The 15,127-nt window shown below is 41.1% G+C and overlaps 1 protein-coding gene across 1 annotated transcript in view; it reads left to right on the plus strand.

Moving 5' to 3' along the window:
- The window catches only part of LOC124280032 (mitochondrial genome maintenance exonuclease 1-like), a 72,723-nt gene that overhangs the window by 536 nt on the left and 57,060 nt on the right, over window positions 1–15,127 (plus strand). The window contains exons 2-3 of the mRNA XM_046715911.1: window positions 617–1,305; window positions 4,943–5,159. Of these exons, the coding sequence (XP_046571867.1) occupies window positions 624–1,305; window positions 4,943–5,159 (899 nt within the window). The 5' untranslated portion in view covers window positions 617–623. The remainder of the gene's footprint in view (window positions 1–616; window positions 1,306–4,942; window positions 5,160–15,127) is intronic.

Below are 15,127 nucleotides of genomic sequence, written 5' to 3' on the forward strand. Positions count from 1 at the left end.
AATGCAAATATACCTTATAAACTGGCCTCATTACCTACAGTATGTGAATGAAATGAATATAAATAATGTGTCCATTTATATAGCGCCAAACTCGACACTAGGTATGCTCATAGCACTAACAATCAGAGCACAGCACATTATTATTATAGGATATTTATATAGCGCACATATCCACGCAACTAGTACATGCTCAAGGTGCTGTTATTTTTTCCCCTCGATCGTTGCATGTCAATCTCAATCTCAACTCCTTGGGGATCATACAACTCTTGCAGCCACTAGGCGCACAGAGTTATTGTGTGCTGAACACTGAAAGAGTTGGCACACAAAGTTGACTCAAGGTTTTTACACCCGGTCACAAGTGGGCTTGATCCCGGCACCTCAAGCTCGCTGGATCACTAGCCTGGGGCCTTACACAGCTCACCCACTATGCCCCCACATTATTACCTTTGGTAACCCAAGCTGCCTGTTAGGCGTTAGAAGGTCACATGACTTGGCCCACCGGGTACCCATTTTCTGCTAGGGGAACTGAGGCAATTTTGAACAAACTCACTTGCCTAAGGTGAGACCACATGTATGACATGTATCATATATTTTTAATGAACATTTTTTGTTGCAGAAGCAGAATGTTAAAGGTGATTGGACCTACACTTTGTTGGAAACATGCTAGATCTTTGGATGTATCAAGAATGGTTAGTCTTGTGCGGCGGTTGAAGTCCTCAAAGAGTGATATCAGGAAACTCATAAACTTGAAGCGTGAAAATGAATTGCTGTTTGGACCTTTGCTCAAAGCAAAGGACTTGGAACCAAAGAAAAGGAAAACAAAGAAGAAGAAATCTGTAAAAGATGGGATTAGTACAATTATAGAGCAAGCTAGAACACAGACAGGTGATTGGGCGGATGAAGCTGACTTACTTGATGAATCCATCATTTCTTCATCAAGTAGAAACAAGAAAACGGGGGCAAAATCAACCAATACAGCCAAAACAACGGTAAAGAAAAGCTTGTCTGAAGAGAAGACGGCTTCCAGGAAAAGAAAGACACAAAGCAGCAGTGAATTAGATGAACAGGTATCACCGTTGTTTGAGTTCGTGCTGAACTATCCCCTTGATGTCAAGACTGACATGATCAGTGATGAGTCTTCTGACTTTGGAACTCAAGTTGAACAGATGAGTCTGAAAACCCTCCCAACAGTCAGTACTGTATTGAATAAAACACAGTCGGACATGGCTCGTTTCTTTCTACAGCGATGGCGAGAGACTTCTATAGCAGAACTTGGCAAAGAAGAATTCTACCAGAAGCAGGAAGGTAGGAACACAGATCTAGACTGCTCAATCAAATGATAGCTTTGTCAGTGGCAGAATTGTTAGTACAGGTAGAATAGTATCAGACATGTGGAATGAGGAGTTTACATTATGGGTTCCCTTTCTATTTTTAGCTGAGTGGGGTGTGCAGATGTTATATCATTTTCATGTGAGGTTGTGTCAACTCAAGTCACCTAAGTATCAATTCAACCAATCAGATGAGAGGAAATTTAGTAGTCATATAATGAATTGTAAACCAAAAGTCACTGTGTTCTTTAATCTGATTGGTTTAAAAACGTGATCAAATGGTATTCGATTCCCGGTAGTTGCAAAACTTTTCACTGCGTATTAATACATACAAATAATCAGTACTTTTTTTGCTTCCACCATTTTCAAGATGTCTTCAACAGCACCTAAAAATTTGGACTTTCCAAATTTCAATGTTGGCACCATTGAAGACCATTGACGCCGTCGGTTCCAAATGTATTCCCGTGCTTCAAATACTCAATAACACCCGGAAATTGGTCAACACATGATGTTTATCTCCTAAGTGAATTATAGCCCTTGATTGTCATTCTAGGCAGCTAACAGGATAAGGAGGTTGCTGACTTGGTTGATCATCATGTAAACTGATGCATGTCATCAGTTCCCAGTTGCAAACATTTATGCTCATGATCTCAATGTCTGTATTTTCTGGCCCAGACTCTGTGGTTACCAGACAACTGTCATATGGCTGTAATATTGCTAAGTGGGGTGTTAAATAACAAAGTAATATCATATCCTATATTATTTATTTGTTTGTTGTTTATGCAGCACTCAGCTATATTCTAGCGATATGGCAGCAGTCTGTAAATACAGTGAGACCTCGGATACCCGGGCCCCAGATTTCCGGAAACCTCACCTTCCGGTCAATTTTTAGAAAAAAACAATCTCTTACGTTATAAAAGTGACTGTCTATAATGGATATTCGGTTTCAGTTTCCGGACGGTACATTTTACAAACAAACCGGCTAAATCAACACAAAATTGACTCACCTATCCGCACGAAGCTTTGATCCACCGCTAACCGTGTGAAGGGAAGCGCCAGAGTCCCACGTGTTTTGACATGAGACATGGTCTGCTAATCCGGATCAAGGTATTGGTGGTGATTAGAAGGCCTAGCTGACACTGAGTTAACCATTGAGTTCTAACTGTTAAGTTGTTTATTCAGTCAAATCAATAAAAGTGCAGTGTGTCGATATTCAAGTCAGTTGGTCTTTCAATTGATCACCAAATCGCTAGTCAACCTACTAAATGCAAGCGCTACACAGTGACAGCCAAGGAAAAGAAAGAGATATGTCTTTACAAAGAACAAAATCCCAAAGTAAGCTTAGATAACATAAGCAAACATTTTGGACCAGTATTTGGACATGTGATTGGAAAGTCGACGATCGGCGACATAATGAAGCAAAAAGATAAATGGCTTGGCACACCAGACGATTCTTCGGACCTGTCCCGATCAAGAAATGCCAAACATCAGAAATTTGAAGAAGCTGTTTATCTGTGGCTCAGCGATGTTGCAAGTCGAAATGTGCCGGTAAATGATCAAATGCTGACAGAAAAGGCAAGAGAAATCGGGGAAAAGTTAAATGTTGTGGACTTCGCATATTCTCGGGGATGGCTTTCACGCTTCAAGTCACGTTATCACATTTCAAAAAAGATCTATCAAGGCGAGGCTGCTAGTGCTGATAAAGATGCAGTTGTGAAAGGGAGAGTGGACCTGAAGAAAGTTTTGGACACTTTTGACCATGATGATATTTTTAACTTAGATGAGACTGGTCTCTTCTTCAAGTTGGGTCCAAATTATACTTTGGCTTCGAAACCAGTTGCAGGAACGAAAAGATCCAAAGAAAGAATAACTGTAGCGTTGTGTGCTAATGCAACTGGGTCTGTTAAAATAAAACCGTTTGTTATTGGCAAATCAAGATGACCACGTTGCTTCGGAAGAGATTTCAACCCCGAAGTGTATGCTCGCTGCCGATTTAACACAAAAGCCTGGATGACATCTGACCTGTTCAGCGATTGGCTGATCTACTTTGATAGACAGATGAGGTCACGTGGTAGGCGTGTCATACTGCTTTTAGACAATGCCGCTAGTCACAACTGTGCTAATGTGAAATTATCAAATGTCACGGTACACTTCCTAGCCCCGGGCACTACGGCCCACATTCAGCCCATGGATGGCGGAATTATTCGCACTTTCAAGGCCCATTACAATAAACACCTCGTCCGACATCTCCTCAACTGTGTGGATAATAATGAGGCCCCGGTAGTGAACCTGCGACAATCACTGAGGATGGTCAAACAAGCCTGGGATGCAGTGAAACCTTCGACGATAGCCAACTGCTTCCGCCACGTTGATATCCTGCCTCAACATACAGAGGAAGACACAGACGACGACATGGTGCTTTCTGAGCTGGCCGACCAACTCAGAAAATTTGCCGATGCCAGCAATACAGACATCACAGAAGCCACGCCCACTGCCGAGGAGTATGTTGATATTGACATCGAGCTTGAGATTGGCGAGGCACTGACAGATGCTTCAATCATGGACATGGTCACCAATAAAGAAGATACCGAAGAAGAAAGTGGCGGTGATACGGAGGATCAGGCATCCCCACTACCCTGCTCGTTTGCTGACGCAAATAAATATTAGGCCTACTCAGCTACTTTGAGAACAATGGCGACCGTGAAAACCTGGACAAAATGTTGTCCGTCGTGTTGCAAAGGAGCGGCACCCAGTGTAAGCAGTCCTCAATGAAAGACTTTTTCAAAACTGAATAATTGTAAAGGTATGATTGTTATGTTGTGATGCTGTTTTTGAATGTCTATACATGTACAATAAACGCTTGATGATCATAAACGTTTTTGATTTTCCTTGAGCTGTATGAAAACCAAACATCCAGATATCCGGATATTCAATTATCCGATCGATTTACCTAAAAACGAATGTGTCCGGATATCCGAGGTCTCACTGTAATCGAGTCTGGACCAGACAATCAAGTGATCAACAGCATGTGCATCAATCTTCCTAATTGGGATACGATGTCAACAAAGTCACCAAACCTGACCCTTCAATCCTGTTAGTCACCTCTCATGACAAGGACCGCCTCCGTGGTGTAGTGGTTAGAGCGTCCGCCCAGAGAGCGGAAGGTCGCGGATTCGATCCCCGGCCGCGTCATACCAAAAGATGTTAAAATATGGTACTTGTTGGTCCCTGTCTGGCTCTCGGCAATAATGGTTACAACAAGGACTGGTGGGCTCGGAGTCAGTATAATGTGTCTGAGTGGGGTATTCATGCTTCACTGAGGCATGGTATCTCAGTGGGCTAGCACTTTATAACCAGCTTCAGTCTGGGCTAGTACAAGTCGCCGCACATACACATACACACGCATGCACGTCATCATATGAGCAAAGTATTCTCAAGCACGATGTTAAACCCAATTTCACCTCACCTCACCTCTCATGACAAGCATGGGTTGCTGAAGACCAATTCTAACCCAAATCTTCATGGGTTCATACCAAATTAAAGAGAATGATCAAAGTACTATTTAAGCTAACTTTGACAATAATGTTCAAAGAGGACAATTGTCTGTATCCCAGGCATCAAGCGTGACGGCATCAACCTCCATGCCTGTATCCAGCAGTTCCTGTCTGGGTGCAGCATCAGTGACATCCAGGTACAACCACGCTGCGAGGGCTACTGGGAAAGTGTACGTGGAGCACTTGACAAGGTGGGAGAGGTCAAGGCTGTTGAGAGCAAGGCGCTCCATCCCCAGCTTATGTACCAAGGCACCTACGACTGTGTGGCCTCGTTCAGGTAGGTCAATATTGGCACCATTCAAAGCGCATATTGGTATCAAACCAAATTACGATATAACAATATTGACGGGGAGGGGAATAAGGGGGACAGGGCACTGGGTTTTAAAATATTGAAATGCTTCTGGACAGTGCTCATTCCAGAAATGTACTGTGTTTTTATGCCAAAATACATTGTTTACATGTTTGCTGGGCATGCTAGAAAAAAGATTGTCAGACTCTTCCATTCAGAGTAAGAAATGGTATGAAAACTGTTTCAAAGAAGAATTTGTCTCTGTGGACCTCATAGTGATTCAGGGTTAGACTTGATGCCTAGCAGCAGGGGCAATGAGGTAACCTAGTGGTTAAAGCATCTGCTTGTCACGCTGAAGACCTGGGTTTGATTCCCCACATGGGTACAATATGTGAAGTCTATTTCTGGTGTCCTGTGCCATGATATTGCTGGAATATTGCTAAAAGCGGCATAAAAATAAACTCACGAATGAACGCACACCTAGCAGGGTGTCAGGCTTGGTGATTTGGTTGATTGTGAGTCATCGTACCCAATCTGTCACTGGATGGACTGGTCCAGGCTCCGTTATTTTACTGGCTAATTTTATATGCAAAACTCACAACAGAACACCTGTTTTCCATTTATTTGACTAATAATTAATCTATCATGGCCATTGAGTGTTCTTCTACTTCTGACCGCCTCCGTGGTGTAGTGGTTAGAGTGTCCGCCCGGAGAGCGGAAAGGTCGCGGGTTTGATCCCCGACCGCGTCATACCAAAAGACGTTACAATATGGTACTTGTTGGTCCCTGCCTGGCGCCCGGCATTAATGGGTACAACAAGGACTGGTCGGCTCAGTGTCAGTATAATGTGTCTGAGTGGGGTATTCATGCTTCGCTGCGGCATGGTATCTCAGTGGGCTAGCACTATAAAACCAACTTCAGTCTGGGCTAGTACAAGCAGCCGCACCTACACATACACACGCATGCACGTCGTAATATGAGCGAAATATTCTCAAGCACGACGTTAAACCCAATTTCACCTCACCTCATCTTCTACTTGTCTTGAGTAGTATAGTGAGGAGAGTGTGGCATTAAACAGGTAAAACAATGGACAAACAAATAAAACCTGAAGTCATTGAGGTGGCAATGTTGGTTTGTGTGGCAATAAGGCCTAAAAAAAACATGTTGTGGTTCCGGTTACCCGACCGACCCTTGAATTCTGGTGCCGACCCTAGTTTTTTTAAGAGGTATGAATAAAATAAGCTTTCAGATACCATTGTTTTTTCCCAGCACCAACAGATATTGGTCATTCTGATAGAGAAAGTCAACATGATGGCCGCAAACTTGATTGAATAAACAATTACACATTGATCAATGTGTTATTAGTTCATACTTCTAAAAAAAGATGTAAAAAAAAGAGAATTCCTATCTAGCTACCCTAAATTTTAAAGAGGTGTAATCGGAACCACAACATTTTTATTATTTGGCCCAAGGCAACACTTTAGGCTTGTGCTTCTTCTGTATTACAAACCTATGAAGATCTGGGTTAAAATTGATCTTCAGGATTCCATGCTAGTTGTCAGAGGCGACTAACAGGATCGGGTGGTCATGTTGCCTGATTCTGTTGATACATCACGTATTACATGTCAGTTACGTAGATCAGTGTTCATGATGCCCATCAGACCGCTGTCACAGGCAGAAGATTGCTGAGTGCGGGGTTAAACAACAAGCAACCAATATTGTGTATTACTATTACAAATGTAATTATTGGATAGTGAGTGTAGGAATGTACAGTCAATGTGTGCAATGCCCAGAATGTGGTAGTGGTATCTTTTTGATCGCTCTGTTGTGGACATTTCTTGTATTTGCTGTTTCCTAATGGTTAAAAACTGTAACATGTTTGTTGAATTTTGGTGCTGCCCCAAGCTACCCCCTTGAGAGGTCCCACAGTTGAGACTCACTGTAGGGTGGGTAGCCAGTCAACCCTGCTATGTCAGGACACCCTGATCACTGGAACTGATGCTACCTTCAGTTACCCCCTTGAGGGGTCCCACAGTTGAGACTCACTGTAGGGTAGCCAGTCAACCCTGCTATGTCAGGACACCCTGATCACTGGAACTGATGCTACCTTCAGTTACCCCCTTGAGAGGTCCCACAGTTGAGACCCACTGTAGGGTAGCCAGTCAACCCTGCTATGTCAGGACACCCTGATCTCTGGAACTGATGCTACCTTCAGTTACCCCCTTGAGACATCCCACAGTTGAGACCCACTGTAGGGTAGCCAGTCAACCCTGCAATGTCAGGACACCCTGATCTTTGATGCTACCTTTAGTGTTTGGGTTCAAATAGTGCTGACTACAGCAGAAATGTCCACTCTCTACCCATATCCCAGTCAGTTTATCAGAATAACACTGTCTCTTACTCAGGTTGAATTTGGAATCAGAAAATTCTGACTCATATACTTGTGGTGAGTGTTTATACGAGGTATGACATGAAAGTTCATTACCCTTGGAACATTGGTGTAGACTAAACACGATTAAACTTGCATGGAATGTCTGTTGGCTGTTTACAGGGACATAAATCTGGCAGTGGTAATATTATTGAGTTTGAAGAGTTACTTCCCTTTGGCTGTTTTGTCCTTTCTGATTCAGATCAGTAGGAATCTGCCTTTAAACTAAACCATTCATCAATGTTAGAGGTAGATAGAGATGCAATATGATACATAGCCTGAAACACTTGAATAACAACACACTCCATGAACAGAAACATCTGCAGAGCTCCAGATAAGATTTAGCTCATGTGGGTACTGTACCCACTGTATTTTTTTGGAGTGGGTATTATGAATGTTGAGTGGGTATTTCATTTTCAGTTACCCACTGCTTTCAAATATGTGCGTATTTCAGTCATTTTACTCACCTAAGTATTATGTGACTGAGTAAGTTTACTAAGCAGGTATGTTCTGCCTTATGTCATACCTAATCAAAACCAACTTAAATATAATGGAAATGATTTCATAAAAAATCACTCATCCTACACTGACAGTACAACTCTTGTCCTATACTAACAGTACAACTTGATAGCAATCGATGTCTTTTTCATTACGCAAGTGATTTTTATAAATATATTCCGTACGCATTTGTTTTAAACTTTTTGCGTATCTAACATTTTAAGTGCGTAATTGGTACGCAACAATTATTTTTCAATGCGTAATTGGAAATTTTATATGCATATTTTACCCAGATACGCAGCTTATCTGGGCCTCTGCATCTGTGAGAAAATGGCGACATACTATTACTTCCTCGTTCTGTTCTGATTACATATAATCAACATATAATTACACCATATCTGCCTGTGAATGCTAGAGGTGTAATGATACAATCAGGTCATAATACAATACATATCCTGGTAATAAGGTTGCGATACCATCTGTATCCTGATATGGTACTTTTATTTCAGAAGTTCATATTCCCTGCCTTTCTGCAGGTGAATCATCACTGAATCATTTGTTTTTTAAATCTGCGACTGTTTACCTGTGTTTTTGCGGAAGAGAACTGTATACCTGTAACTGGAAAGAGTCTGCTATTTATAACCAACCAGGAAGTACCACAGTATCTGCATAAAATGGTTCTTGAAGAGTTTCTGTTTCTATTTCTATTCAAATTGTTACGTCAGTATAACTTGTAATGTATTGTTACACCAATAATCACTGATCATGAATGTGCATGCTCATAACACTTCATGAAAACATAGGGGCGGTTTGTAGGCTAGTGGTTAAAGACCCTGAAGACCCGGGTTTGATTCCCAACATGGGTACAATGTGATGCCCATTTCTGGTGTCCCCCCTGCCGTGATATTGCTGGAATATTGTTAAAAGCGGCGTAAAACTAAACTCGCTTACTTGCTCGCTCGCTCATGAAAACATAAGTAGTAAGAGAGTTAAACATAGTGAAGCTTGAATTGGATGAGTTTTCGGGAGCAGCTGTGAATGTTGTCCAAGATAGAGATTGTTTGATCAACCATGTTAGATATGTCCATATCGTGGAGGCCGAATGTGTGTGTAGCCAAATAATTTCTGTAGCAACTTTTGATGTTTCTAAGTCTTCTAACTTGAGGTGATTGATCACTGTTCTGTGCTTCAGTTGCTGTGTTGTGGAAAGAATCTTGTATCAAATTCCAGTCATCATAGACAGCCAGTGTAAACAGCCTTAAGAACAGGTGTGATGTACTTCTATCAGATGTCTCCACTGCACCCACTGCAGGCTGCTGTAAACAACATACTGCACAACAATTGCTTGCACCATACTATTTTCTAATGATCGACAACAGTACTTTACATAAGGGACCATTCATAATTTATGGCTAGGGGGTGATGATGATTTTGTGGAGAGGCATGTATAATGTGAATCTCTCTCCCCCCCAACCCCCACCCCCCCAAAAAAAAGTTAAAATAATATAAAAAAATAAATGGAAAAAAAATTAATACAAATATGTACAAAGTAAGTACCCCTCCCCCCTGCATGTCATGTACAAAATCAATATACCCACAGAATTGATGTTCACTCACTCACTCACTCACTTGATCATTTATTGAACTCATGACAATAATCTTTTCAATGTTGCGAATTTGTTTTACAATACATCAGTTCATGTGTAAACAGTACCTTTAAACAGTATGGAATATCTTGCAAAATCTAGTTTAGAAAGGTTGACTGAAGTATGTGGCTACATTTGCACTAGTGAGTCTAAACTTTTGATGGGTTTTATACATGGTATAAATTTGAAGCAAGTGAAATTTATCAGCCTGTTGTTTGTAGATATTTTACCATTTTGTAGGGCCAAATATGTATATGATCCATGTTGTCGGCATTGGTTTAGAATTGGTCTTCATCATCCCAATTGTTGGAGGAGACTGACATGATCAGATTGTCTGGCCCACTGACTTGGTATGGGGTGGTGGGGTAGCCTAGTGGTTAAAGTGTTGGCTCGTCATGGTGAAGGCCCGGGGTTTGATTCCCCACATGGATGCAATGGACACATTTCTTGTGTCCCACCGTGATATTGCTGAAATATTGATAAATGCAGCGTAAAACCATACTTACTCACTCACTGACTTGGTTTATGCAGTCTATATATGTCACCTCCATTGATTGATGTTGTGATGTCAATCACTGGATTGGTTGGTCCAGACTCGATTATTTACAGACCACAGTGATGTAACGAGAATATGATCACAAGTGAGGCTTCAAACGACAAATGGAGAATAGCGCAGAGGCTGGAAGGGACCTAATCTGACCCAGAATCTCCATGGCTGAAAGAAATATGTATAAAATATTGTCATAATGTTTAGAATGTTTAATCCTGTCCGCAATATCTACAGGTATTTCATGGTGCCCTGGGTCTGTTTTTGTGGGACAGAAGAGTTAGGAGAGCATGAGAAACAACATTGCCCGTGTAATATATACATGATGCTAATAATATTAGGTATTTATGTGAACAGAAACATTATAATCGTGGGTAGTGTTTGACATCTGAACATGAACTGTATCACATTCATCGAAAAAAAAGAGTAATTTTCAGAAACTGTTTCCAGTCCTTCTGATGTGTTTCATGTTAAGTACTTGTGTAAACAGCTATGGCAGGCCAGTTTAGTGGAAGATTATACTGGAGGTTTTCATCTGTGAACTAGTTATTAGTTTGTAATATGGTCGGTCAACATATGAGACAGGCATGGAAGACAGGTTCTAGGATGCAAATGTCAAACCTCCTGTGGGACCACATCACAATAGCCACTTCACAGATGAAAGGTGATCCTAGTCTTTCACATGTCAGCATTTTTGGGATATGTTTTTTATCTGAAATGTGTTTTGTGCGTTTGAAATTATGAAAAATCTGATTTGAAGCAGAGGTGTTTTGAAGAGGACATGTTTCAGAATGTTCGTTAGGGTTTTACTTCTCCAATTCATTGATGCATCAATATTATTCTTAACAATATATGAGGCTTTGAAAATCAAATTTGAGTCAGATGTTTTTGAAGAGGACATGTTTTAGCATGGTCGTTAGGGTTTTACTTCTCTCCAATTCATTGATGCATCACTAATATTCCATACAATACATGAAGCACACTTACCTGTATCAATTCATATTTTAATCCAGTATCATTTTGCATATTTACCCATTTATTCATGTGTAATTTATAATTCATACAATTTTGAAGATAGTTGTATCGTGACATCCTGAATGTTGGTGTTTGATTCCTGTGACAGGTGTTACATATATTCATGGAAACGGGAAATTAATATCTGCCATCTGTCCTTGTGAAGTGTAGGCGTTCAGCCCCATTCACTTCCTGAATTTCATGATGGCCTCTGTGGTCAAGTAGACAGGGTCTACCCAGAGAGTGGAATGGTGGTGTCATACCAGGTTGTTGATAGATGGTACTTCTGCCAGATGGTGGACATTTTGGGATAAAACAAAGACTGGTGGAAACATTTTTATCATTTCTTTGAAAATAAAACAAAATGATATTGATTTTAATCGTCTTCCAGCCTTCAGATAAACATAGTTGTCTATTGTATTTTCGTATATTTTTGATTGATAACAATAATATGTCCACTAATATTGTGCTGAACTCCACGCCATGGTGACATGCTCCAAATGCGTACAATATGATGAACATTATTACTCCGTATAACTCAGGCTGCCTGTGATTCACTACAAAATTAATAATCATACCACCGGGTACCCATTTTATGCTGGATGAACAGAGGCAATTTTGAACAAACTCACTTGCCTAAGGTGAGTCCACATGTGTTTCGTTGTGGGGCAGGACTGAAGTCCTAGAAACTCTAAGGAGTCAAGCTGCCCAACATGGTCACCCATCCAAGGACTCTCCTTGACCACAAGACCACACACCAGCAGTGATGGTTGAACCAATGCAGTATCTCATCACACAAAGACAGAAGCTTGAGCAGCCCTGTTAGATGTTTTTAATACTGTATATATGTAACTGTAGACTACTGAGTTCAGACTTGTTAGATCCCCCAGTAACACAACCAATCTCTAATATCAGCTAAGGTGACCATGTACTGCCCTGTTAGATCCCCCCAGTAACACAACCAGTCTCTAATATCAGCTAAGGTGACCATGTACTGCCCTAAGGTGACCATGTACTGCCCTGAGATCCCCCAGTAACAGTAATATCAGCTAAGGTGACCATGTACTGCCCTGTTAGATCCACCCAGTAACACAACCAATCTCTAATATCAGCTAAGGTGACCATGTACTGCCCTGTTAGATCCCCCCAGTAACACAACCAATCTCTAATATCAGCTAAGGTGACCATGTACTGCCCTGTTAGATCCCCCCAGTAACACAACCAATCCCTAATATCAGCTAAGGTGACCATGTACTGCCCTAATCCTCCCACACAACCAATCTCTAATATCAGCTAAGGTGACCATGTACTGCCCTGTTAGATCCCCAGTAGATCCCTGTTAGATCCCCAGTAACACAACCAATCTCTAATATCAGCTAAGGTGACCATGTACTGCCCTGTTAGATCCCCCCAGTAACACAACCAATCTCTAATATCAGCTAAGGTGACCATGTACCATGCCCTGTTAGATCCCCCAGTAACACAACCAATCTCTAATATCAGCTAAGGTGACCATGTACTGCCCTGTTAGATCCCCCAGTAACACAACCAATCTCTAATATCAGCTAAGGTGACCATGTACTGCCCTGTTAGATCCCCCCAGTAACACAACCAATCTCTAATATCAGCTAAGGTGACCATGTACTGCCCTGTTAGATCCCCCCAGTAACACAACCAATCTCTAATATCAGCTAAGGTGACCATGTACTGCCCAGTTAGATCCCCCCAGTAACACAACCAATCTCTAATATCAGCTAAGGTGACCATGTACTGCCCAGTTAGATCCACAACCAATCCTAATATCAGTAACACAACCAGTCTCTAATATCAGCTAAGGTGACAATGTACTGCCCAGTTAGATCCCCCCTGTAACACAACCAATCTCTAATATCAGCTAAGGTGACCATGTACAGCCGTGTAAGATCCCCTGAAAATACAACCATCAAACCCCATATCACCAGAGATCACCATAAAATTTCAAATTGCACAATTCAATTCTTCTCTTTTTGTTGGTACTGAGGCTGATTCAGTGTGGAATATTGCTGGCTGTTTTTAATAATCTAGATTATATTACGCTAAGGTTTCATAAAATACATACTGTCTTGGTGTGGACTATGTGTACAGTGTCTATCAGATCATATAGCGAAACACATTCTCAGGCGGACCCATATAGAGTCGTTAATGAAGTGGTTCTGCGAAATATCTGGATTGATGGCCCTTTTATGAGAATGAAATGCTTGTTTGAAATCCTTTCCCCATTATCTTATCAGCAATGCAATGGAGTGAAGTGCTCCTTGGCCCGTTCGGGGTGTTTTTTGGTCTCCCTCACAATCAACAGTTTAGAGTTACACCAGACCAATTTGCCAGCTGTAAATTTAACTTGCCTACAAAGGAAGTTCAGAAGGTTATGCAACAGAATCTTGACAGACTATTTAGTGAATCTTTTCTGGAAGTGCACAATAATAAACAGTGTTTGCTGTGACGCTGTTGAGGCACTTGAGGTGGTGTCATGGCCTCCGATACTAGAAGGTATGAGCGGTCCTGCAGCAAACTGCAGTTCAATTTGTACGGCTTACGGATGAAACTGTACACTAATCCTACCTTCATGTTTAAAGTTGTTTCAGACGTTGATATATTGTGATAGCCGAAGGTTGTGTGCTCATGGGTATCTGGCAGACATTACGCTGCAGAGATCCGTGAAAAATCGTATAATGCATCCTTAACATCAGATTTCTACCCCAAAAATTATCCCGGATACGTTTGATTATTTTTAGAGCATTTCAGCGCCGACTTCACTATTTGTCAAATATGAAATTCACTGGGTTGAACAACATGGAAAATCCTAAAATCTTCTGGCATCCCTTTTTAGAAAGAGGTAGGATGTTCGTGTTTCACTTCCAAACTGTTTTGGGTTAATCTATTACTAGTGATGTGACGATTCATCGATACACATCGATGCATCGATCCATGGGCCGCCGATACAGTGAATCGATACAGAGTTTTACATGGTCATATTAACCCGATACGATACTTCAAATGGGCCACGATACATCGATGTTTAGCATGGAATATTGCCAAATCGCGATATCTGTCAAGAAAGAAGACTTCTATTTGATGATTAAAATATGTACATACATATATTCCTTTCACAGTAAACGTTTTCTCGGAACTTCATCCGTCAAGAACTGTATCAGACATAGCTCTCGCATGTTATTAACATTTACAAAGTCTGTGTACAAACATAATTATCTTGTTTCCGAATGAACATTGAAAAATGCTGGCGAGAATTTGACGAAATACTTAAAAATGGTTTTGTGTTGATCTCCGGGTGTTTTTATAGTTGGTGTTAGAATTAAAGATTTTAGTATCGTTATACGTATCGTATCACCACCCTTAAATCGGATTTGTATCATATCGCAGCTTCAGTACACAATACTTTGGCAATATATCATTGTGACTAAAATTTTAGTATCGTGATGTAAAGTATCGCAGGTTGTATGCCGATACCAGCACTATCTATTACTGCAATGACAAGATTGTGGTGATGATGAATTTTTGTTTCTGAGCCTGTTGAAGATTTTATGTTGCTTGTAGCAATATGTCAGCCACATCACTGAATAAGTTCCATGTGTTGTATCATGTGAGATATAGCAACAATGACCAATAACCACTTGGCCAATCATCTGCTGCAGCTCCTTGTATAAAGTTGCAATCCACCACAGTTTGTGGTTTCCCCTGCCAGAATATTGCCATAATTGCTAAAAGCGGCATAAAACTTTACTCACTTACAAGCGAGTCCGGTAATCCGCACGTCCAGTAATTC

This window comes from Haliotis rubra, unplaced genomic scaffold (assembly GCF_003918875.1).
Source record: "Haliotis rubra isolate DU_JTF1 unplaced genomic scaffold, ASM391887v1 Scf26, whole genome shotgun sequence".
Lineage (NCBI taxonomy): Eukaryota > Metazoa > Mollusca > Gastropoda > Lepetellida > Haliotidae > Haliotis > Haliotis rubra.